This window comes from Alligator sinensis, unplaced genomic scaffold, assembly GCF_000455745.1.
Source record: "Alligator sinensis unplaced genomic scaffold, ASM45574v1 scaffold448_1, whole genome shotgun sequence".
Lineage (NCBI taxonomy): Eukaryota > Metazoa > Chordata > Crocodylia > Alligatoridae > Alligator > Alligator sinensis.
In genome coordinates this window covers 3,728,610-3,753,002 of record NW_005841870.1, presented here as the reverse complement: position 1 = coordinate 3,753,002, position 24,393 = coordinate 3,728,610, and the positions used below count along the sequence as shown (strand labels likewise).

Below are 24,393 nucleotides of genomic sequence, written 5' to 3'. Positions count from 1 at the left end.
GTTTGTGGGGTGCTGTGGGTGTGTGGGCTGTGGGGAAGGGTGTGGCTGTGTCTGTACAGGGTGGATATGTGTGGGGGTGTGGGGTGAGGGAGCATGTGGGGGTGTGTGTGGATATGTGGGGTGTGGGTGAGTTTGGGGTTTGTGGAGGACCCTGTGTGGGGGGGGGAGGGTATCTGGGGTGTGTGAGGGGGTTTGGGTGTGGAGGTCTGCATATATTGCAGTGTGAGGGGGGTCTGTGTGCATGTGTATGGTGTATAGTACATGTGGGACTCACCCTATGAACACACACACACACACACACACACACACTCACACACACACACACACACACTGGGGTACTGGTGCAGGCCCTGTGCTCCCTGGTCTGGCGATGTAGCCGGAAGCCATGTGGTGCAGGAGCAGTGCAGGGGTAGAAAGGCAGGGAAATGGCTGGGGGTGGAATGGGGCTGGGCTTCTGTGTCCTGCTGATGATTCCCCCTGGGTCCTATTGCCCCTAGCTCCTGCTAACTTTGACAGGCAGCCAGGAGCAGATAAATATTTTCTAAATTTTTTAGGGGTCCCACAGGCCACATAGAATGGTCTGATGGGCTGGATACGACCCATGGGCCATATTTTGCCCCCCCCTGCCTTAACCAAGTCTCAAATAGCCACAGAGAGATGCCCCAGGGCAAACTTCCTTGTTGCATTTCCAGATTTGGAGCATACTTGAGGCAGTAGATTCGGCAGACCATGCTCAACAATGACCTAGACAGAACATATTACCACCTCAGTGTAGGCATACTCTAATTTCACTAAGCATAGGCTGCTGAAGGGAAGAAACAAGAGTCCAGTCTCCAGGCTGACTTGCAGGGTAAGAAATAGTTGGCATATATGAGGCAGTGTACCCAGATTCAACTCTAAGAATGGGAGGATTATAAAATTCTAATGCTGAGACAGGTAAGGGCTTGACGCTTAACACTTGAAGGGGTAAAGTCCAAGAGACCCAAAAGAGACAGAAGAGCAATCTACCCTATAACTGTGAGATTTCCTGTATAAGAATTCAGTTAAAAAATACTTAGTTGGATAACATAATGGTAGCAAAAATAAATTGAAATATGCTAGTTCTGCAGCAAATTGCACTATATACTTGTTAAAACTCCTGTTAGACCAAATAGTCCCTGATACAACTCTAGATTAGCAAATTTATTTCATGGCTGAATTTGCTTCATTCACTTTGGGTTTGCTCCACGCTTTTAGGTAAGTAGAAATCATGTCATAAGCCATATTTTTCTTAGTAAGAAAAAGAAAAGTGCTCTTGTTTTAGAAATGTTAATTTGTTTACCTATTGCAGTCTCATTGATTCTTCTTGCCCATTACCTAGCATATTGCAAACAAGTTATTCCAGTTGCTTTTTCCAGACTTCTTGTACTGATTTTGTCTTCTTTTTTTCTCATAGGTACAAATTGGGTAGGCCAAATTATAACTGACTTGGTAACAACATGTGCAAAGACTAATGAGGATGAAACAAATAGTGTGAATGATGAACTAGATGAATTTCCCTACCTGGAAGTTGGAGATGCTGAGAAATACCAGGTGGGCACTAAATGCTTACTGATATTGCTAATTACTGTCGTAGATAATATTGGGTGCATCTACATGTACATTAATATTCCGTAATTACAGAGCATTAAGTTTAGTACCTGTAAAAACAGATACTAAATGAGCAGTAATCAGCACTACTGTGCAGTAGAACCAGTGCAAGTCTTTAGGTGTTGCTAATGTGCAGTAGATTCATTCTAATAGCACGGCTTTTGCCATGACGCACTAATGTGCAGTTGAATTAGTCTACTGTGCTGTTAGTGTCTCATGTAGACATACTAACTGTGTATGAAATATGCATTGCAGAGAATGAACTGTGCCTGACTTGCAGGGTAGTCATCTACCAGTAGTGTAAGGGATGGTTAAGTCAGATACCAGGCCCAGGCTCCTACTTAGAGGAGTGCAGGTTTGGCTGTTGCCACCACTCTTGGCTTGGCACCCTCTTACCAGGGCACAGAAACTGCTTGTTACACCTCTGCTACCCACAATGATTGCTTTGTTCACAATAAATTCTGAACATACTGACAAAACTGATGGAAAAGGTAGATAAATTAATTGAGCAGAGTACAAATTCTTAACAGCTACATGAGACTTGTCAGCACTAAATAAACAAGTTTTTCTATGTGGTGTAAGAAAGCGGCTAATGCAAAATCAAATACAGGGAATAAATAACAGGACAAAAAAATTCCCCACCTGAGTGTTTAATCCCCAGTCTAATACCTGGAGCACTGAAACCAAAATATTTCAATCTTTCAACCCATTATTGTTTTCCCCTCTGAAATTATGTTTATGAGCCATATTTTCCTTCATATATTTTTTTCCTTTACTGAACTCTACAGCTATGAAAACTTTTTTTCTTTTTTTTTTAATCCATGAATGAGAGAGAGCATGTACAGGACTAGTACAAAAGTTCACATACTACTTTGCCAATGTGCCTTGGTCCTGTGCCAGCAGGGCCAGGTGTAGAGCTGAGTAAGTAGCATCATCCCATGTCTAGCCAGCCCTTGCTCAGACTCTGCACAAGGCCACTTGTTACTGATGGATCCTGTTCAAAGGTTTCTGTCAAGCTGAATCAGAATTCTGATGTTGGTCATGAACTTGGATCTGGGGGAGCATCTGTTCACCAAAGCACCCCAAGGGATGACAAGGTCGAACGGTCACAAACTCCTCCATGACCATTTCAGGCTGGACATAAGGAAGAACTTCTTTACCGTCTAAGCCCCCAGGGTTTGGAATAGATTGCCGCTGGAGGTGGTTCAAGCACCTACTTTGAACACCTTCAAGAGACATCTGGATGTTTATCTTGCTGGGATCCTATGATCCCTGCTAACTTCCTGCCCCTGGGGCAGGAGGCTGGACTCGATGATCCTCCAAGGTCCCTTCCAGCCCGAATGTCTATGAAATCTATGAAACTTTTTGGGATGTTCCTCTTCTCTTCGTTACTCTCTTCTTCATGTACCATCATTCTACCAATCCAGTCAGAACCTTTCCTCTTCTTCTAATTCCCAGTTCCCTCTATTTTAGTATCAATAATCTTCCCCTTCCTTATAGCTTCCCTTGTTGACCTAATTGGGATTGCCTAGCTTGTTGTCTTTCCCAGTTAGATTCTGCTTCCTACTTTTAGCTTTGATTATTTCTTTTGGGGTAAGGATGAACTCAGACTTTATGTACTCTGCATTGGATACCAATTCTCTTTCCAGATCTTCACACTTATGTTGGGGGTGGAGGGGAGGTGCTATAGTTTAGAGACACTCAAATATGTAATCCTCTTTTTGGTCACAGAAAAAACCCATAAAACTTAAAAGCTATGAAAATGGATACCGGCCCATCATAATTTTCTACACATACACCAGCAAAAGGCATAGGTAGGGCTACCAGTAGGTAATATTCACTAAGTAGAGTTTCTGCTTTCCTTCTTTTTTTTCATTTTTATTAAAGCGGATGAAGAAATTACCTTCTAGAAGAATTATATTTACTCATCTCATGCCTCACAATCTACCTGAGTCAATCTTCAAGAATAAAACTAAGGTGAGTTTTTATTTGATATCATGAAGGCATACTCATTTGAACAGAACTTTCAAGCCACTTTTAATTTCTGTTGCCACATATACAGTCTCCATAATAGGTACAAAGTGCTCAGCTCAACCACTTCAGTGCCTGGTCTTTGTTCACAGGGCAGCTACTTCATATGACACCAAACTACAATGAACAGCAGTTAAGAGAAATGAGATAAATCAAGAAAAGAGAAATTATTCTGTGATAAAGTGCATAATTACACAGATTCCTGTGGGTGGCATCTCATTTTGGTATTTCAAGTAGGGTTTCAAAGATGGGTGAAGCTTAAGGGTGCCCCACTTTTTTTTCTAGCCTGTCTCTTGATTTTGCCTCTTTTATAATTTAATATGGTCTCTTTAAATAGAAGCATTTACTCACCATAAAGGGTAGAAACACACAGGTGACAAAGTTCACAGAGGCTGCATCTACACATACGCTTACCTGTGGAGTGGACTAATTAGCTGTGGAGTAAAGTGTCACCGTCTCTTGCAACACTATTAGGCTGCAGTAAACTAATTAACACTGCGATAAGATAGTACTGTCAGAGACAGTACTAGCTTACAGCAGGGTAATTCACTGTGATTAAATGCATGTACAGACACTGACTTCGTAAACTGCCTCCAATCAGCCCAGCCAGCATGGGGCCAGATTCCTGCCTGCTGCCTAGCCACATGGCTCTGCACTTTCAGCACCTTTGTGCCCTAGCTAGTCCCTCCATCACCCAACTGCCATCCGGAGCCTGGGGCTGACCCCTCATGCCCCCAGCTTTGGCATAAACTGCTTTTCCTTGGCTCCAATTGCTACTGTCTCGGGTGCACGTTTCGGGCTGCACCCATGAGTAGTTTACTCTGGCTCAAACTGCTCTGAAGTTTATTGCTTCAAATTTATTGCATGTGTAGATGCACCCAGAATGTGTATAATTAATTTGGATTATCTCAATCACATTTCAGAGAAAGTAAGCAAAACATACAGGGTGCAGCTAAATGAGACACTGTGCTGCCATAGTAGTGAGTGTAGCTCATTGCTACAGTGACATAGCATCACCAGGCATGAGCTGTGTTGGCAATGCTACTGTGTGGTAGTAATGACCTATTGCACAGTAGCTTGTTGCTACTGCACACTAGCTGCTAAAAATAACTGTGTGACAATGGGACTGTACAGTAATGCTGGTTACTGGGCAGTTATTTAGTACTTGGTTAACCAAATATTAAATGACTAGGCAGTAACAACTGCACAGTTGGCTGCTCATGTAGATGTGACCACTGAGTGGCAGTGAAAGAATAGCTTTCTCCCCATATAAGATTGAACTGTTACTTCTATGCCTAAGATATGTATGAGATCCAAGAAATCACCAATATTGTAGTTAACCTGAAAAATATCCTATTTCCTTTAGTGCAATTTTGTTATATCTAGTTCTAGAAATATATTTATTCATACACTTTAATTTTTTAGGTCTTGCTGCTGCTTCGCAATCCAAAAGATGTAGCTACCTCTTATTACCATTTTTCCAATGGCTTGTCTCCTCTTCCATCCTATGAGACCTGGGATGAATTCTTCACAGCTTTCATGACAGGAAAAAGTATAGTTCTTTTCTTTCTACTAATGTCAGTAATGTAATAGGTAGACTGTGTATGGAAACATGGATTTTATTAGACATTTCCACAATGATATTTTCATTATAACATAAAATTACAGACACTTTTTCAAAATATTAGGTGTGATGTATTAACATGTGATCTGTGGCAGAAGGTGTTTTAAGCACGAGCAATTGTAGCAAGCTTGGAGATATGTTAGAACTTTGGTTCTGAAAAAAAAATCATTCAAATGCTGATAGTCCTGAAATGTGTATCCCTCTACCCCTGGGAGAGCAAAAAAGGTTTCCTACAACAGGCTCAGAAATAAGCCTAGAGCTCCACAGAACAAAGATTAATGGGTTATACTCTCATATGGATATGTATATATATATAGAAGTGTGTAGGAGAAATGAGGATACAGTAATGTGGAAAAATCTTTTTGTGGGATGATGCACTGAAATGAGCTCGGCCAGATACTTAGATTTCTATGCTGATTACACCAGTTAACTGTGCAGTGAAGACATTAACTTAGGGTAGAATTTGCTTGTTTAACAACCTTCCTGGTTGTTTAGCTGCCAAAAAATGTCACTTATGCACAGGTTGGAATTCTATACAGGTTTCACATAGCCCTGTGCACATGGAAGACTATGCACGGCTACTTAGTCATACAGACCGGGCATGCACAGTAGTAGGCAAAGCCTTTATAACCCTAGCACAATCCAGAATTCATAAGAAAGTATACACTGATGACCTTGGCTTCTGGACCTCTGATAGCTTTCTATGACCAAGGCAGGTTTCAACTCTGTCTGTTCTCTGGTGAATATAGTTTTAAAGCAGACACTTCAAAGACTGTACTGGACAGAAGATAATCTAAAGCTATCACAGCAAGTATTAATTTTAATGAACAGACCTAATCCTCGCCTGTTTTTCTCTTATAATTAATTTCATAATCTTTTTATTCTGTGGTTTCCTCTAGTGCCCTGGGGCTTCTATTTTGACTATATTTTTGAATGGAACAGACATATTGATGATGAAAACATTATGACAATAACCTACGAGGAGCTGAAAGAGGTGAGTTTCTATTGTTTAAAGAATATTGTATTCTCCAAGCAGCATTGGTGACTAAAGTAGTGTTTAGATTATAATTATATATGCATGTCAGTCAAATGAACACTGAAGCAATATACCATAAAATATGAATTCCAGTTGGGCAAGAATATTTAGATTTTAATTTTTTTTTGCCAAAATGTCATTGAGCAAAATGAACTAATTATTTTTCAAAGGTTTTGTTAGAAATGTCCTTATTGTCTGAAAAGTTCTGTAGTTCACATGAATCTTTGTGAGGTCCAATTCCATAACACTTCCTTATGGAACTCCATATGCATTCTACAGTATATATAAAAATAAATTGCAATTCATTTCTTTTGTGACTTCATTGATATAGATCTGGATTTTGCTAGCTTTACTCACAGTGGATGCAATTCACTTTTATGAAGAGAACTAGGACTGGTAATCACTCCTTAAGTGTAATGTGTAGAGGGGGCCTATATGTTCTTCATGAAAACAGGGCCACCAAGGATAAATTGAAAGTGGAAATACCATGATTAATCAGAACGATACATTTTGTATGAATAAAATTCATTGTGTTACCTTCCCTTTTTCAGAATCGGGCTATGGGTGTCAAAAAGATAGCTGAATTCTTTGGGCTGTCTCTGACTGAAGAGGAGCTTCAAGATGTGGTAGATAGGAGCAGCTTCCAGGCTATGAAAGACAATTCTGAGAAAACGCATGGAGCATTTGGCAATGTTCTCTTCCGCAAAGGTGATTATCTAAAAAGCTCCAGAGACACGAGAATCAATCTTCCAGTAGTTTTGGCAAACCATTCCCAGATTCTCTTTTTAGATTTAATGTTGGAATTCATTATCATTTGTATATGTCAGTGGCTGCATCTACACATGCAATTAGCATGGCTGTATAAACTCCAGGGTACAACATTTACACGTGTGCCCAAGACCACATCAGGTTGAGCTGGAGCAATAAAGCCCAAGCTGACAGAGGACCTAGGTAGTCAGCCTGCCAGCCTGGAGCTGCTCCACCCCAGCAAAATGTGTTGTGGAGGGGCTGGCTGGGGCATGACGATGTTACAGTGTGGAGTTAGCGAGCAGGTAGCCCCTGCACTGTAGCACCCTCATGCCCCCAGTCAGCTCTGGTCACTGTCTACACATGCATTGCTGTGCATCAAATAATTCCACTGTAGGATAGTACTTGTGTTTGCCAATACTATCCTATGGTGGAGTTTATTAGTTTACTCTGGAATAATAGCATTGCACATGTAGATGTTGATGCTTTATTGTGGAGCTAATTAGTCAATTCCACAGTAAAGTACATGTGTAGATGTCCCCAGTATTTGTAAGTTTTATTATTGGAGTGATTTTAAAATGAAGTCAAGAATCAAGACCCTAATGTGCTAGGCAATGTATTAAAAAAGAATAAAAGAAGGTTCCTGACACAATTAGCTTACAATCTAGGTATAAGACAAAAGAAAACAGATGAATACAGCTAGGATGAGGAGCACTATGAGACAATGAGACCATACTGGTAAGTATGACAGGCAGTGGCCTCAGCATGCCAGTGCTTTATCCATTGTCAGATTTTCTGTAGGAGTGTTTTAAGGAGTGATTTGAAGAAGATAATGAGGAAACATTACAATATGCTCAGGGAGCATTCCATATGCTCAGGGAGCGCCTCCCAAGCATATGGAATAACATGGAGGAAAGCACAAAAGTTCTTGACTAAAAAACAAATGGACAATGGAAGCTGAAGTCATTGGTCATATGAAGGTGGGAGTTGACCACTTAGTACTGACTGAGAGATGGAGTGGGGATAGTCTGTTAAGCTGAAAAAGCCTTGGAAATGGAAAGCAGCAGATTATGGCCAAAGTGATGATTACAGGGATCTAAGTTTTCTGTTCACTATGGGAAAATGTGGGAAAATGCAGATTTTTTTTTTTTTAAGGAGAAAAATGCACATTTTCCACTTTGTCCTGCCATGCCCCTTTTCCCACCCACTGCTCTGTAAAAGGCTCCAGAGGGAGGAGGGCAACAGGGCAGGGAGCCCTGAGCTTGCAATAGGCAGCCCGTATTTGCCCCTTCCCCATGATCTCCACTCCAGCTGTGCCACCTGTGTGAGAGGGGGAGCTGGACTCCACGGTCTGCTCTGGCTGCAGCAGGTGGCAGCTGGGGCTGGGGTGATGCTGGGGCAGGGTGGGGAGGTCAAGGAGCTGTGGACTTGGGCTCCTGGCCTTGTAGCCCTGGGAGTTGGGGGGCCCCTCTGGCAGGGTTGGGGGCAAAGGGCTCTTGGTTAGGAGTGAGAGACACTGGCAGGGCAAGGGGGCTGTGGGTGGGAAGTGAGGGGCACCAGCAAGGCTGGGGGGTGGGGAGGGCAGCGTAGGTTGAGAGTGAATCACAGAATCAAAGGAATGAACGGCTGGAAGGGACTTTGAAAGATCATCCAGTTCAACCTCCCTGCTCTGGATAGGAATACTGCTGATATCAAATGATCCCAGAAAGGTATCTGTCCTGTCTCCTCTTGAAGTCTTCCAAGGTTGGGGACTGCATCACCTCATTGGGAAGTCTATTTCAGATTCTGGTCACCTTTACCATAAAGAAGTTCTTCCTTATATCCAACCTGAAAGCATCCTCTACTAGTTTATGGCCTTTGTTCCTTATCTTCCCCTGGGGTGCCCTAGTGAACAGTTTTTCTCTCAGCTCCCAATATTCACCCATTACATACTTATAGATGGCCACCAAGTCCTTCCTCAGTCTTGTCCTCCCCAGGCTGAACAGTCCCATGTCCCTTAGTTTTTCCTCATAAGCTTTGTCTTCCAGGCCCTAAATCATTCTTGTGGCCCCTCTCTGGACCCTTTCAAGATTTTACACATCTTTTTTGAAGTGCAGTGCCCAGAGCTGGACCCAGCACTCCAGCTGGGGTCTCAGCAGTGCCAAGTAGAGAGAAAGTGTCACTTCCTTAGCCCTGCTCATGATGCATCAGCTAATGCATCCCAGTATGCTATTAGCTCTGTGGACTACAGCATTATCCTGGTTGTTCATGTTCATCCTGTGATCAACCATAACACCATAGTCCCTTTCTGTCATTGTGCTGGCCAGGGAATGCCTCCTAACCTATATTCATGTTCCTGGTTACTTCTTCTGAGATGTGCATTTATCTTTATTGAATTGCATCTGGTTCCACTCTGCCCACCTTTCCAGATTGTCCAGGTCCACTTGGATCTGTATCCTATCCCCTAGTGTGACTGCTTTCCCCCATAACTTGGTATCATCCACAAACTTGGCCAGCATGATTTCTACATCTTCATCTAAATTGTTGATAAAAATGTTGAACAGCACGGGGCCAAGAAGAAGGACACCACTGGCCACCTCCTGCCAAGATGATACAGACCTGTCCACTAACAATCTCTGAGTTTGACCCCTTAGCCAGTTCCCAACCCACCTGACTGTGGGGTCTGCCAGCCCACAATCCCCCAGTTTTTTTATGTGTGTCATGGGAGACCGTATTGAAGGCCTTTTTAAAATCTGAGTATATGACATCAACCATGTCTCCCAAATCTAAGTGGTTCATTACTTGATCATAGAAGGAGATGAGGTTGGTCAGACATGACCTGCCTACAGCAAAACCATGTTTGCTATCCTTCAGTATCATGCCTTCTGCCAGAGAAAGGGGCACTGGTGGAGGTGGGATGCTGTGGGTCGGGAGTGAGGGGCAATGGCATGGGCTGCTCAGCACACACAGCAATGGGGAGGGAAGCTGCAGCTGGACTCGCATCCTGATGAGCGAGGGGAGCAGGTAGAGCCGTGATTTTCCATGATAAAAACCCAAAATCACACACCAAAATTTATAGAATTTATTTTATTATAGTGACTGAGGAACTGGTAGACTTCCAAAATGTTTTAAAATTGCAAATATATCAATAAAACATTATGTTCAAACATTGTGTTTCATTTTAGTCACAGAAAAACATAGATTAAGGGGTTTTTAATCAGAAAATTTGCAAAAAGAAAATTATTGGAGAATTTGTGATTTTTAAACAGAGGAAACCAGGATCCCTGGTGATGAGCAGGGAAAATGCTCTTTTGTAGCATCATTCAGGATAGGCAAAATTGTTTCGGTCTGGGTCTGTGGCAGTAATTCATATATGAGATGTTGCGAGTTTAAATGGGAGTTTTAGCTGTGTGCATGCCTAGGAGAAACAGTATCTCTGAGATGCTGGGCCAGCTTCTATTTTACTGCTTACACATGTAAGTGAATTTAGGCACCTAAGTGGGATTCGGTTCCATCCTGCTCGAGTCCCTGAGAAACAGTTAAAGGTGGGTCCTCCTCTTCCTCCTTGTGTTGAGTTTTGTGACTTAATCTTAAGGGTAAAAATGATGGTGTGTTACAGAAGTAGATGTAATTATTTCTTAGTCTTAGGGACAGGCTAGACACGTAACCGTATGGAATGGTTTAGATAAGGGTATTTCTTCCTTGAGCAGAGTGTTGGATTAGATGACCTCTGAAGATTAATTTTAGCCCTTTTTATGATTCCATGATCCTATAAAGCACTTTTTGTATTTTAAGTTGACTAAATACTTTGGGGCCTTTCCCCCCACACTATTGCCATTGTTGCAGTCTCATGAACTCATGAAATTTACTTCAGTAGAATTGCACTAGTGTAAAATTTTATCCAGTCTCTTGCTTTAAAAAAAACCCAATAACAACACTCCAGTTGGTGTGAAAAGAGATAAAAATGAACTTGAAAGGAATAAGAAGTTTTAAGTTATCCTTTTCATGGCATTCTGTGCATGTTTGATATGATAATATCCACATTGCATTTGTAGGTGGTGTTAGTGACTGGAAGAACTTGTTCAATGAAGATCAGAACCAAGAAATGGACAACAAATTTGAAGAATACTTAGCAGGAACCAAGCTGGGAGCAAAGTTAAATTATGGGGTTCACTGCAAGGCCTGAGTATCAGTTACATAATGTATAGGGAAAAAGTGGATCAAGTGATCCACATATCTCTGATTTTTTGTAATATTCACAGTCAGGTTACCCTTCAAGTGATATTAGCGCATAAGAGATATTCAATATAATTTAAAGTCCTTTAGCATCCTTGGACTGAATCTATCTACTGAACAATATTAATATTATATAATTGCTGTAGTACCAATCTCTGGAGGAAATACTCCATGACACTGAATGCTATTAATCTTGCTATCCTGATTAAAAGAATGTAGCACTTAGAGATTATTTTTAAAAATATCTCATACCAAACAACATCTCCACAAAAAGACTTCTAGCAAAAAAGTCCCTCATTGAACAGTCATTCAAGTAAATGAAAATCTTTCCTACAATTTCAGTGGGTCCTGGATCAACCCCCTAGTAGACAGTGCTCAGACAGAAAGAGAGCGAGAGGGAGAGCGAGAGAGAGAGTAATAGAGTAGTCATAATGTTTTCTTAAATTATAATATTTTCTTTTATTTAAAAAAATAGAATCTCAACTTGGCCTAGGGAAATTTACTGCTGGTATATGGCCAAATTCTATGTTGATGCAAATGGACAATAGTCCACTAAAATAAAAGGATTTCCATTAACTTACACCCACAAACACTTGGCTCTTAGTATCTCAAGTACATAAACTTGATTCTCCTCTTTTTTAAACATATATATATATATATATATTGGTGTAAATGGGATGTTGCTTCATTGAAGTCAATGGCATTACACCAGAATAAAATCAGGGTAAAGCAGAATCAAATCTTGTACACCTCTTCATTGTCATTCCTAGCTATTTCTTTTGCTATTCCTGTAGCTATCATGCAATTAAATTAAGGTGTCAGCAGTTGTAAGACTTTTACATTATACATGTTGGAGTGAACATGTCCCATTGTTTTAACTGGTATTTAGTTGGGGCTTTAGATTTTATTTTTTGGCTCCACTGTGGTGGGGAAGGTAGACCAGCCTAAGAGAGGGAGACAGCACAACACAGCTTACATGGCTAGTAACTTTATTGTTCTGAGCATGGACCCAGACAAAGCCAACAGTACCTAAGGAGGCACACAAAGTTACAGCATTTAAAGAAACAGTATAACATATAATGGCTAATGACCAAAATATTACATTGTACTTGCTTATTTCCTGGACCAGAAGCTTGTTTAGCGTGTCTCTCAACTATACAGATGGTCCAACAAAAGACATTACCAAAAAAGCCCTTGCTTCTCCTTCATTAGAGGTTTTCAAGAGGAGGCTGGCTAAGTATTTAACAAGGATGTCTTAGGGCCTTGTTACACATTAATTTTTGGCATCTCCTAGAGCTCTTAACCCCTGGATTGTCCCCACCTTAAAACCTAAAACAAGTGTTAAGCATACTTTAGGGAGCTTAAAGTTACAACACTCCAGGGAAGGTTTATCTCTAATCTGTGATACCCATAGGTTCATAGAATCATAGAAAATTAGGATTTGAAGGGACCTCAGGAGGTCATCTAGTCTAACCTGCTGCTCAAAGCAGGACCATCCCCAACTATAGTATTCCAGCCAGGGCTTTGTCAAGCTGAGCCTTAAAAATCTGCAAGGATGGAGATACCACCACCTCTCTGGGTAACCTGTTCCAGTGCTTCACCATCTTCCTAGTGAGAAAGTTTTTCCTAATATTCAATTTAAACATCCCTTGCCTCAATTTGAGACCATTGCTCCTTGTTCTGTCATCTTATGGCACTCCACTTGACACCAGCTGCCAACTAGATATCAAGCCATTGATTAGTACCATCTGAGGCCAATGATCCAGCTAGTTTTCTATTCACCTTACAGTCCATTCATTCAAACCATACTTCCTTAGTTTGTTTGGGAGAATGTTGTGGGAGACCATATTAAAAGCCTTGCTAAAGTCATGCTATATCACATTCACTGGTCTCCCCACATGTACCGAACCAGTCATCTTATCATAGAAGGCAATCAGGTTGGTCAGGCATGACTTCCCCTTGGTGAATCCATGCTGACTGTTCCTAATCACTTTTTTCTCCTCCAAGTGCTTAGAAATTGATTCTTTGAGGACCTGATCCATGATTTTTCTAGGGACTGAGGTAAGGTTGACCGGTCTGTAGTTGCCTGAGTCCTCCTTCTTGCCTTTCTTAAGGATGGGCACTGTATTTGCCCTTTTCCAATCATCTAGGACCTCTCCTGATCACCACGAGTTTTCAAAGATAATGGCCAGTGGCTCTGCAATCACATCAGCCAACTCTCTCAGCACTCTCAGATGCATCCCATCCAGCCCCATGGATTTCTATATCTCTAGCTTTTCTAAATAGTCCCTAACTAGTTCTTTTACCACCTTCTCCCCAAACTGTGCTGCCTGATGCAGTAATCTGGGAGCTGACCATGACCGTGAAGGCTAAGGTAAAAAACACATTGAGCCTTTTCCTCGTCATCTGTCACTAGGTTGCCTTCCCCATTCAGTAAGGGACCCGCCCTTTCCTTTACTTTCCTTTTGTCACTGGCATACTTGTAGAAACCCTTCTTGTTACCCTCCATGTCCCTTGCTAGCTGCAATTCCAATTGCATTTTGGCCTTTCTGACTTTATCCCTGTATTCCAAAACAATATTATTATATTCCTCCCAAGTTGTTGTACCAGCTAGTGTTCCATTAAGGTGTGGCCACCCCTCACAGATGAGCTGCCAAGGTTACAGTCCTCCAGCATCCCAGGATGCAGTATGCCCACCCCAAACCTCCCAAGTAAATAAATTTTACATCCCCTGAACTCTACTGCCAAAGGGATGGTTCTGGCAACAGGTCAACTCCCCCTCTCCAGCGGTATGACCTTTCACCTTCAGAGGTGCAAACTGCTGGCAAAGCATATGCCAGCTAGCCAGTCTGCAGGGCATGCATGCGTCCAAGATTGCGGTCTAAGGATGTTGGGGTGGAGAACAAAGTAGAGGCCTGAGTCAGGTCCCCATAATCTGGGGCTTCCTTCCTGGGGTAGGGTCCCGGTGGGACCTTCCCTCACTGCTCCCACCTCTCAGCCACTCTGGGAAGCACAACTAGAAGTACCACACCCCAATCCCAATTGCACTCAAATAATCTATGGCAATTAATCACTCTGACACTTTGGGGGCATTTCAAGTAGGATCCCATATGGGTCTGTCCTATGTCAAAGTCTATTCCATATTGTCAACTATAGGTGCAATAGGGCTTAGGTCCCTTCTGGGATGACATCTTTTCCTTCTGTTTTGTAGGGGAAAAGGTGTCTTATCTTATCCCTTCTTATGCCCTCCCATTTGAAAAGATCTCATCTGCCATGACTTTGATGTTCAATCAGAATTCTTTTAATTTTTTTCTTTTTGATGTATGGAAGGATGTTCACAAAAAACCCCCAACAACAACAAAAAGAAATGACAATGCTAACAGAAGAAAATTGGCTTTGAAAAGCACAGCAGCATGGCATGTGGTTATTGAGATATATGGAGCTCCACTATCCCCTGCACCCCTTCCTCACACCACCTTGATCCTGCAAATCCTGTCAGGGTAAACAGAGTTCAAGAAACAAAGAAAAATCCAAAATAAACAGTAGGGCTGTGCAAAAAAACCATCATTTCATTTTGATGTCCAGGACAGTGTTTTGCTTCATTGTTTTGTTTTGTTTCAGAGCACTGTCCCATTTCATTTTGTCAAAACTGTTCGCTGTTGCAACACATTTTCACGTTTCACCCATAGGCTATAATGGGGAATCATGAAAATGCCTAAAACATTGTAATTTCTTGCTTAATTTGGATGAAAATTGCAGGGATGGTAGCCCCTTCTGAGGGCATGAAGACTGCCAAGTTTCAAGGAGATAGGTGCAGAGGTTTCTCATAAGCTGCACCTAAAGTCTTGAAAGCAAAATTTATGACACTTGCCAGCAGCAGCAGCCTCCTGTCATCTGGCACACAGATCTGGGGGCCTGCACCCCCAGGAGGGCTGCGGGGATATGCCGGATTCCTCCCAGGTGTGTGGGGCCATGGATCTGTGCTACTGGATTTGTGCTACAATCTAACAGCTACTGGGCAGGGCTGGCCCCACCCTGGCATGGGGGTGGGAGGGGACAAAGAGCCTCCCAGACCTGATTGAAGCCTGCATTCTGCAGGTCTGGCAAGACTTTGGGGGTGACATTTCCTGGACTATAACAGCTACAACAACACTGCTTCCCTATTACATCTACAGCACTGTAAATTAGCAGTCATTTCAGAATCATTACATCCATTGACAAATATAACAACCCACCACTTTACTGGGATGCAATCCTACTTGCTTCATTCAAACCATTAATGCCAGTTACTTAAATACATAAAATATATTGGTAAAAACTGATTTGATTACAATAATTAGTTATCATGAATTTTATCCCATCAGTTGAATAAAACCGCTAGGTGTCAGACTAATACTTTATGTTAATAGTGCCTGTACCATGCAGCTTCATACTGGAGTTTGAACCATAGATCTTGCTGTTAGATTTTGAGGTTGTGCTATCCTGGGGGTTAAGCTCTGAAATCACATTATGTCTAAGATATAGAAGGGTGTAAAGTAAGCAAGGCACTCAAAAGCCTGTTAATTGATTTTTAATGACCTCTTTTCAGAGAAGGAGACTGTGTTGTCTTACACTTTCCCACCCTTGTAGGTTTTCCTCAGAATAACTAATATTTGACAGGGAGGCTTAGGAAGCAAATACTGTTGTTGTACTTGTGGTATGTCTAAAGAGAAGAGCTCATCAACCCTACTCAAATTCCAGATCTTTGGTGAAAATTAAAGTTCAACAAAAAGTTTATTAACAAGAAAACAAAGTCACTCATGTATAAGAACATCTAACTCAGATAACTGCAGAATCTAATAAAGATGAAATACTGATAGAATGGATTTAGGAACACAATTGAAGATAGAAAAATAAGGCACAACAAATTGAGAGCCAGATTATAAACCTAGTCATAAAATAGTAAATTAGGGAGTCTATCAAAATTAGGGTGGGTTTGATTTAAATCAAATCGATTTAAATCAGGTTTTAAATAATTATTTAAAACACTGGTGAGGAAGCCTCAATTTAATCATTATTTTCTATAAAAACTACATTCCTGTTGTTTGATGTCCTTCTTGAAACTTTGTACTTTTAGAAAGAGGTAAGGGCTTGACTCCGTGTACCCAAAATTGCAGAGAGACAAAAGGGCTGATGGGTAGGTAACACTGGCAATGTGTAGGGGTCGCACGTAGGTGCACGTGCACCCACTGAGCTTAGCAGTGCACCCCCTGAAAAAAGCTCTGCTGATGGCGCCAGCAGTGCCTGAGGTTGATCACAGCTCACCACCCCGCCCCTCGCCACCGACACTGCCTGTACCATCTGCAGGCAGTCCCTGATTGCCTCTGGCTGCTGCTGACACTGCCGGCAGTATCTGCGGGTGGTTGCCAACTGCTGGTTGGCACTTGCCACCCTTCTTCCCTTGCTGCCAACACCTCTGTGGCTGCCTGAGGGAACTTGCCATGCCCCCGCAGCCTCCAGGGGCATGCAGTGTTTATGGTAAGTAATCAGGTCTGTTCTCTCTCATCTCCATGTATGGCTGTTAACAAGGATGTTATCTGTGGAGACAAATCCACAGTTTGAGAACTGAAACAAAACATCACAGAGATGCTTAATGGGATCTTCTAGACTGAGCACTGAGTCCCATGGGTAGAGTGGTTTTCTTTAATCTTTACTAATCTATAGAGGAGCCTCTGGGAACCCCATAAGATTGGGCCCCTAATATAGTTCATGGCCTGCTGTGACCTATTTATAAAACTTTTCTAAAAAGGTTACATGAATATATTGTCTCAAATAGTATATACTTAGAAGTTGTTATCCCTATTCCATTATGATATCTTTGAGCTTTAACATATCTTAAATTAAAATTATCTTTATATAGGTTGGGGTTTTTTTTAAAAGCATCTTAACAAAAAAAAATACAATAAAAAAACCTGATTTAAATAAAAAATCCAATTTTTTTGCTTTAAAGAAAACATTGATTTTTATCCACCCTGACCTAAATAGGGGCTAGATCAGGGGTGAGCAAAATGGCCAATCTCGCTGAAAGCTGTACTCCATTTCCCAGCAGCCCCTTCCCTCATGGTTTAGGCCAGTCTCCATGGAGATCTCAGCCGCACCTGTGCAGGAAAGTTCAAGCTGAGGCTGCCAGGGGGCTGCTCTGGAGCTGCTGGGAACTTGGGATGGGGGCAGCTTGCTCCAGAGCCAGGGCAAAGCCGAGATCTGTAGCCTTCATGCTCTGGGCAGGGGTGCGCAAGTAGGGGATCATGGTTCTGCCCTGGCTCCTTGCAGTGGTGACAGCCTTGTCTAGAGCCTGGGCACAGCCATGATCCCCTGCATGCACACCCCTGCCCAGAGCATACAGGCTAAAGATTGTGGCTCTGCCCTGGCTCTGGAACAAGCTGCCCCCATCACAAGATCCCAGCAGCTCCAGAGCAGCGCCCTGCCCTGCTCTGCCATGCATCCCGCCAGCACAGCTTCAGCTGGTCCCCATGGCAACCCCAGCCTGAGCTTTCCTGCACAAGTGCAGCTGGGATCTCCACAGAGACTGGCCAAGCCATGCACAGGGGTGGCTGGGAAAAGGAGTCCAGAGACGACCGGATCTGGCCCAGCAGCCAGCCTTTGCCCATTCCTGGACTAGATGATCCATCTTGAGAAAAGAAGGGGAGAAACCTCTGAAACTGCATTTCATGGTTGATAGCATATGCTACCATAAGTTACCCCTCAGTTTGTATTTTAAAACCAATCATGCTAAACATCCAATGCAATTTTATCTTGAATAATGAAAAGACTCCTTTCTTGTGGGTTACCTTTAATTTATCACAGCAAGCACTTGAGTAGTCACTAAAGAACAGCCAGCACACTGTAAAGCCCAGTCTCCCTTTCCCTCATTATATCTAAGTTGTTCATGTGCCCCTGCTCTGAAAAAAGGCATTGTTATTTTAAGTTAAAAATATTAGTATGAATTTATATTTGGTACTCTAGCAGGCAGTGCAGCTTGGAGTAATTACCAAGATGGCCAAACCTGCCAGAAGCTTTAACTGACAGCCCCACCTAGCTGATGAACCAGCTGGCCACTATTAGCACTTCCTGATTAACTTCTGGGGAGAGCAGCCTCCCCATTTAAGTGCACATATGGCAATGGATTATGGGCTAGTCCACAGTTTTGTCTGATGGTCTGCTGTGGGAAGCTTTTCTAAATCCTGAGAAAGTGGTGAAGGGAGAGGCAAGGGGATTTTCTGGAGGACTGGTGTCTCCCTTTGGGTGAGGGGCTGGTCCTTGTTGAATTTTTTACTTGGATTTGACCATACTGATGGAGGTGGATCTACAGTGGTTGAAGATGGATTGGTGATGGGCTGGACAGAGGTGAGACAGCAGAGGAAGAAACCCTTAGTCAATGGCTGACAGGATTATGATGGTGGGCTATGGACTATGCCACCCAGAGGATGGACCACAGTGACAGGAGAGCAGTCAGTGGCAAGAGGACAAGGACCTATGAGCACAGAAGGATGGATGATGGCTGGAAACAGAATATGGATGGTTGTGAGGATTGAAGTAACTGGTGAGGAAAGAATTAAGAAGCCCTGGGCTTCTGTAACTAGAGAGGATGTGCGTGTGCTGCTGCTCAGCGTAACAACAGTGAATGCATGTGACCTGAAAAGTTTTATGACCATGGTGAGTGACAGAGTATGGGATGTAAGTTTTATTGGCATGCTTGCCTTATAAAGGTGTTGGGACAGATATCATTTGGTAAAGGAAGACGTTGTAGTGCAGCATTTTAAGGTCATGAGGCTGGGAGGGAACTGGGAGCAAGTAGTAATTATACATATGTTTAGTGATGTTGCACATAAAGAAGATATCAGTGTGTGGTTGGAGAGCATATGCATAAGGGTGGAGGGGACCTGGAAGCTGCTGGGCCAGACGGGAATATGAACAGAGTAGAGGCAGATGAGAATATATTTGGGAGAACATGCAGCAATGGCAGGAGGGATAATATATTTGCCCACAATAATGAAAGTTCGTCCCCAAAGAAAATTCCTTTATTACTTAGGACAACCAAAAATGTAGTAAGTGTTGTGGGAAAGACCACCTGGCAGCAGCCAGAAGAGGGATTGTTTTAAATTGGGGGCTGGGACCATGTGGCAGCATGGTGTGAAACTCCGTTAAGATGTAATCTAGGCTAGTAGGAAGGACATGGTTTTTAAGGACTTCCCAGATTCTTATACTAATAGAATGAAAGCAGCCAGGAAAGAGCAAGAGAAAGGAGAAGAGGAGAGGGAGGAGAGGATAGATACAGAAAGAGATGAAGATTGTGAAGGAAAGACCATTATATTTTCTGGCTCCAACTCGAGCCTGCAGTTCAATGCCCTCCACCGAGCTTTGAGGTGGCCAAAGGCATATTCAACAGCCATCCTGCATTTGCCAAGATGGTAGTTGAAAGCCATCTTCTGTGGGTGGGTAACGTGCCCTCCATAAAGCTTCATGAGCCATGGATTGAGGGGGTAAACAGCGTTGGCTATTATAAACAGGGAGATGGCAACACCACGGATCACTGTTGGGGACTCCAGGTACATGGTGTCCTTTCCCCAACAAGCTAGACAGCAGAAAGTTTCTAAACACATGCACAGCATGAGCGCTGCTGGCCCATCCTTTATAAATGCTAGTGAACAGGCCCCGGTGATCCACCATGGCTTGCAGGATTACCGAGGCAAATCCCTTCCTGTTCACGAATGAGCAGCTTACCAGTGAGGGAGATTGCACATGGATGTGTGTGTTGTCTAAAGCCCCCATGTAGTTAGGGAACCCCATGGCATTGAAGCCATCAAGAACTTCCTGGGGGAGACTCAATTCCATTTTGTCCTCCTCACCCATTTTGTATAGATTCTCCATTTTGGCCTCCTCACTCATTCTGTCATGAATCTACATGTCATCCTCCTCACACATTTTGTCTGGAATCTCCACTTGGTCCTCCTCACTCATCCTGTCTAGATTCCATGAAGCCAGGTTGTTTGCCAGTATGCAAAAGGGCCGCTATTCAGCACACAGCACCACCAAGGTTCATGGGGTTTAGGCAGAGGGGGCTCTGAATAGAAATGGCAGCTGGATACAATCAATTAGCATTGAAAGTGACCTCTTATCTGCATGTCAATGATTACCTTACTCAGGTGTCTGTGCGCTGGGCATTGGTGCAGCAGAGGCCAATGGCCTTTTACTGTTGTGGGTGGGTGTGAGAAGGTGATGTACTGCCTGTCCACTTAGAACTGAAATATGGTGTTTAGGACATGCACCCTGGGGGTAAGATAGTCTTTTACTGGATCAATGACTAGGCACAGCCGAGAAGCATCTCCACAGAAAAGAGTGCTGCCCTGCAATAACCTCATTTTGCAAACAACCATCTCCCCAGAAAAGAGACTGGCCCTGCAATTCCACAGGTTTGAAGGAAGCATCACCCTAGAAAACAGGCCTGCCTTGCAAGCACCCAAGTTTAGAAAGAAGCATCTTCTCATGAAAACAGGAGGTGCCCTGCAAGAAACCAAGGCTGAAAAAAAATCTCCCCATAAAACAGCCATGCCCTGCAATGAACCTGGTCTGAAAGAAGCATCTCCGCAGAAAAGAACCCTGCCCTGTCCTAGCCAAGGTTTGAAACAGGGCTGTGTAATGGACAGTGCTATGTCTTAATAGCTACCATAACACCTCAAGACCTACGGCAGGCATCGAGGCACCAGAACCATCAAGTCATCTCCCAACAAATATCTGTACTCAACTCCCACCTGGTTTTGGAATGGCCCTTAATTAACACCCATGCTACATTTGTACTGCTGCCTGAGCGTTGAAGCCTCCTGCACCCTGCTCTTCTCCCCTAACATGCTGGATCAAGTTCTGGCCCCCTCTCCCATCTCCCAGATATTAAATCATTCATTGAGAAAAAATCTGGGGTTCTGGAAATCAAGAATACAGTGCCCTACGATCCCCAGCACAGGGGAGCACTTGATTAGGTGGCACAGCAAGGATAGGGGAAGTTTTGCCTGTAGGAAGAGCTGCCAACCACAGACACTTGGGTGTGATCAGCAGGGGGACTTTAGCAATCTATCCATATGGACAAGGGGGGCCAAATTGGGCCAGGCAAAACCTATCACCATTGCTTTGTTTATAAACGGTGCTTGATCAGGTTGCCCTGACTGCCAATTCTGAGACAGTTGACACCTTCACAGTTATGAGTATGTGGAATTTTCAAAAAGTTTCATTCAAGACATGCCTATATAACAGCCCCTCAAAGTTTGCCAGCCACCTTTTTGTGACTCTGTTGTTGTCAGGATACCTCAATCTTGACAACTTTTGGGGCACTAACAGCTTCCTGATGTCTCAGAAAAACAAGTCCAGTATGCAGGCAACAGAGTAGGAGGTTGATACATCTATCAACCATGGCCCCAACTGGACCTGGGAAGAACTGAAGGACTTAATCAACATTTTTTTGGAGGAAAAGATCATTGAGGATCTGGAAAGTAAATGGAATAAGCTTGTGTGTACCGCAATAGCAAAATAAATTAAGGTATGAGGGCATAACTGGGACTGGACAGTACCAGAGCAAGATCAAGGCCCTGAAATGTGCATATCATTGGGCCAAGGATGAAAAGTTTCATTCTGGGGCAGCATGCATAATTCCTCCTTTCTACGACCAGCTGTCTGTCATTCTCTCCCAGGTCACTGGCGAGGCTTCCTGTCTGTGATCATTTGGTATTGGTGTTGTCCTGGAGAGCACATCTAACAAAGGAGCCTCAGAGTGTCCTGAGATGGAAACCATGAACATGTTGGAGCACTGCGGTAACTGCTCAATGCTGCTGGTTGACAGGGATGGCCAAGACGAGGTGACCCCAATCATGTCCCCAGTCTCTCCTCCAATTTTACTGGAGAGCATAGATGAGGAAGAGGAGGAGAACACTGTTTTGGATGCGGTTACCACATCAGAGATACCTCCAGAGACCCAAAGATCAGTTTCTATACATTAGATGCAAGAGGACATATGATTGGGGACTTGTAAGTATTGCAGAATGGGTATTATATTCATTATTGCCACTCTGGCAGGCACTGTTTTGGTGCCATTGGGTTGGATGTGCCGGGGGGTTTGTGCATGTAGTGTGGGAGTTGGGTCACCATGCTTTTTAACATTTGGGGAAGAGATATTTTACTACAGCATGAACACTTTTTTTGCTATTCTTGTTACCAGCTACCACGCCTGATGCCAGACAGGGATGTGTGTCTGAGCCTCGGACCCCAGCTCATATTAGCAGAGCATGCACAAGAATACTGCTGCAGGCAGCGATGCTCCAGAGACAGCATGATGCAAGCTTTGGTGGAGGCATCATAAACACGAGTCGCTGCCACACATGACTGGTGGGACAAAGTCCAGGAAGTGCTTAGGGCAGATGATGACTGGGAGAATTGAAGCATGGACAGCACCATAAAATTCATGAAGCATCTCCTAGACCACACAAATCAGTTTCTTGACCTGGCCATGCAGTGCCATGAGGATCTGCAGGAGATGCATGCAATGATCAAGGACCATGTCCTTCAGTGTGTGAACAAGCCCAAACATTCATAAATGGGTTTCCCCCCACCTCCTCTGTCCTCCCCATCCCCACCAGAAAGTGCACAGTAGCTCCACTCAGCTTGCTTCTGTCTAGGAGGTAGCTAGGTGTACTACAGCTGAGCTTGTTCCCCCACCTGCATTGCAGTCAACTGAGGGTGCCCCAATGCCAGCAGGGCCATGAGAGCACCACTGCAGTTCAGGGAGGAAGGGCGGGGAGGGTCAGAAGGGGGATACACAGATGGGAAAGAAAGCCAAGTAATCAACCTCCACCACAGGTTCCTGCTGCAGATTTCTTAGAAAAGAAAGGCAATTGATGGGAGAGAAGTTCTTACTTGTTTCTACTAAATTTTATTTCAGTAATTTCTTGGTTTCCATTACTTACGTGTGTGTTCCTTTGTAAAATCTTGGGTGTTATAAAGCTGCATTTTCCCATGTCTGCCTGCCTTCTTTTTTGGGAAGGTGCAAAAATGCCTGCATCTGGATGCAGGTGGGGGTAGGGGGATAGAGAGAGAGTGGGGGAAGGAAGAAAGAAAAGCCAAGCATTCTTTGGCTAGCCTCAGATTCTGTGGGTGTGGCTGGAGGTTGTGAAAGAGGAAGATCGGGATAAAGTGTTAAGAAGCCCCTCTCAGCTGCTCCTGTTACTGCACCAGGAGAACAAAGAGAGGGAGCTCGCCCAAGTAGGTGATAACTGCTGTCTTTGAAATGTGAAGTGGTAATATCCTGAACTGACAAGAAAAGGCCCAGACCTGAAAGCATTGGTAAGTGGCAATCTTTGGACAGAACAGTCAACCTAGACACATCTTCTATATATTTTCTTTGTTAAACATAATTTCTATATACAGGATGCATATATAACCTTGAAGTGTTCTGTACCCAGAGATGTACTCTTCTCCACATGCAGATGTTGGCTCTGGAGAGCCAAGAGACAGAAGCCCTTTGTGAAACTTTGCAACATTTCACAGATAAGATATTCAGCAACTAGTTCAATCCCCTGCCTTCCATCAGAAGCTTGGCCATGGATGGTGGTGTACAGTGACAGTGGTAAGTCAACTTGTCATAAATGGTGGCAGGAGGCCACTGCAGGCCACCAACCAACCTCCCCCTCCTCTATGTCCCTTCTGGGACAGTGTCTTGCTGGGTGCTGGCCAGCCACAGGACAGCCTCTATGATCTGCTGCTGCATAGCCCTCAGCACCCAGGGTCATGTCACACAGGGCTGAAGGACAACTGTTGCAAGTTCTGCTGAGCAACCACCACCCCCTGGGTGCGCTCTCCAGGGAGGTGACCCAGGGACGCCTGCCCCCCCCCATGGCAATGGGCACAGAATATATCAATGCTGCATGTGCCCTGGACTGTATGCAATGAGATCTTTGTGCAGGCTGAAGGTTGCCCTAGCCACTACACCCTGCTGCTACTGATCCTTTTGGTGCCCTGTGCACACCTGTACTCATGGTTCAGGACACTTAGCTATGACTGCATGGGGGGTAAGCCTGGTCTGCCAGGCAAC

The 24,393-nt window shown here is 43.6% G+C and overlaps 1 protein-coding gene across 5 annotated transcripts in view; it reads left to right on the top strand.

Moving 5' to 3' along the window:
* Positions 1–23,323, top strand: part of LOC102369783 (sulfotransferase 6B1-like) — a 25,296-nt gene extending 1,973 nt beyond the window's left edge. The window contains exons 2-9 of one of the 5 annotated variants that reach the window (XR_003092301.1): positions 1,436–1,572; positions 3,517–3,606; positions 5,086–5,212; positions 6,184–6,278; positions 6,872–7,028; positions 7,736–7,805; positions 22,001–22,334; positions 22,525–23,323. Coding sequence is in view for 3 of the 5 variants with exons in the window: in XM_006016995.3 (XP_006017057.1) it covers positions 1,436–1,572; positions 3,517–3,606; positions 5,086–5,212; positions 6,184–6,278; positions 6,872–7,028; positions 11,102–11,232 (737 nt within the window). In the remaining 2 variants the exon portion in view is untranslated. The other 4 variants (XR_003092300.1, XM_025195002.1, XM_025194999.1 and 1 more) reach the window with 4 other exon arrangements.
* The last annotated feature ends 1,070 nt before the right edge of the window (positions 23,324–24,393 follow it).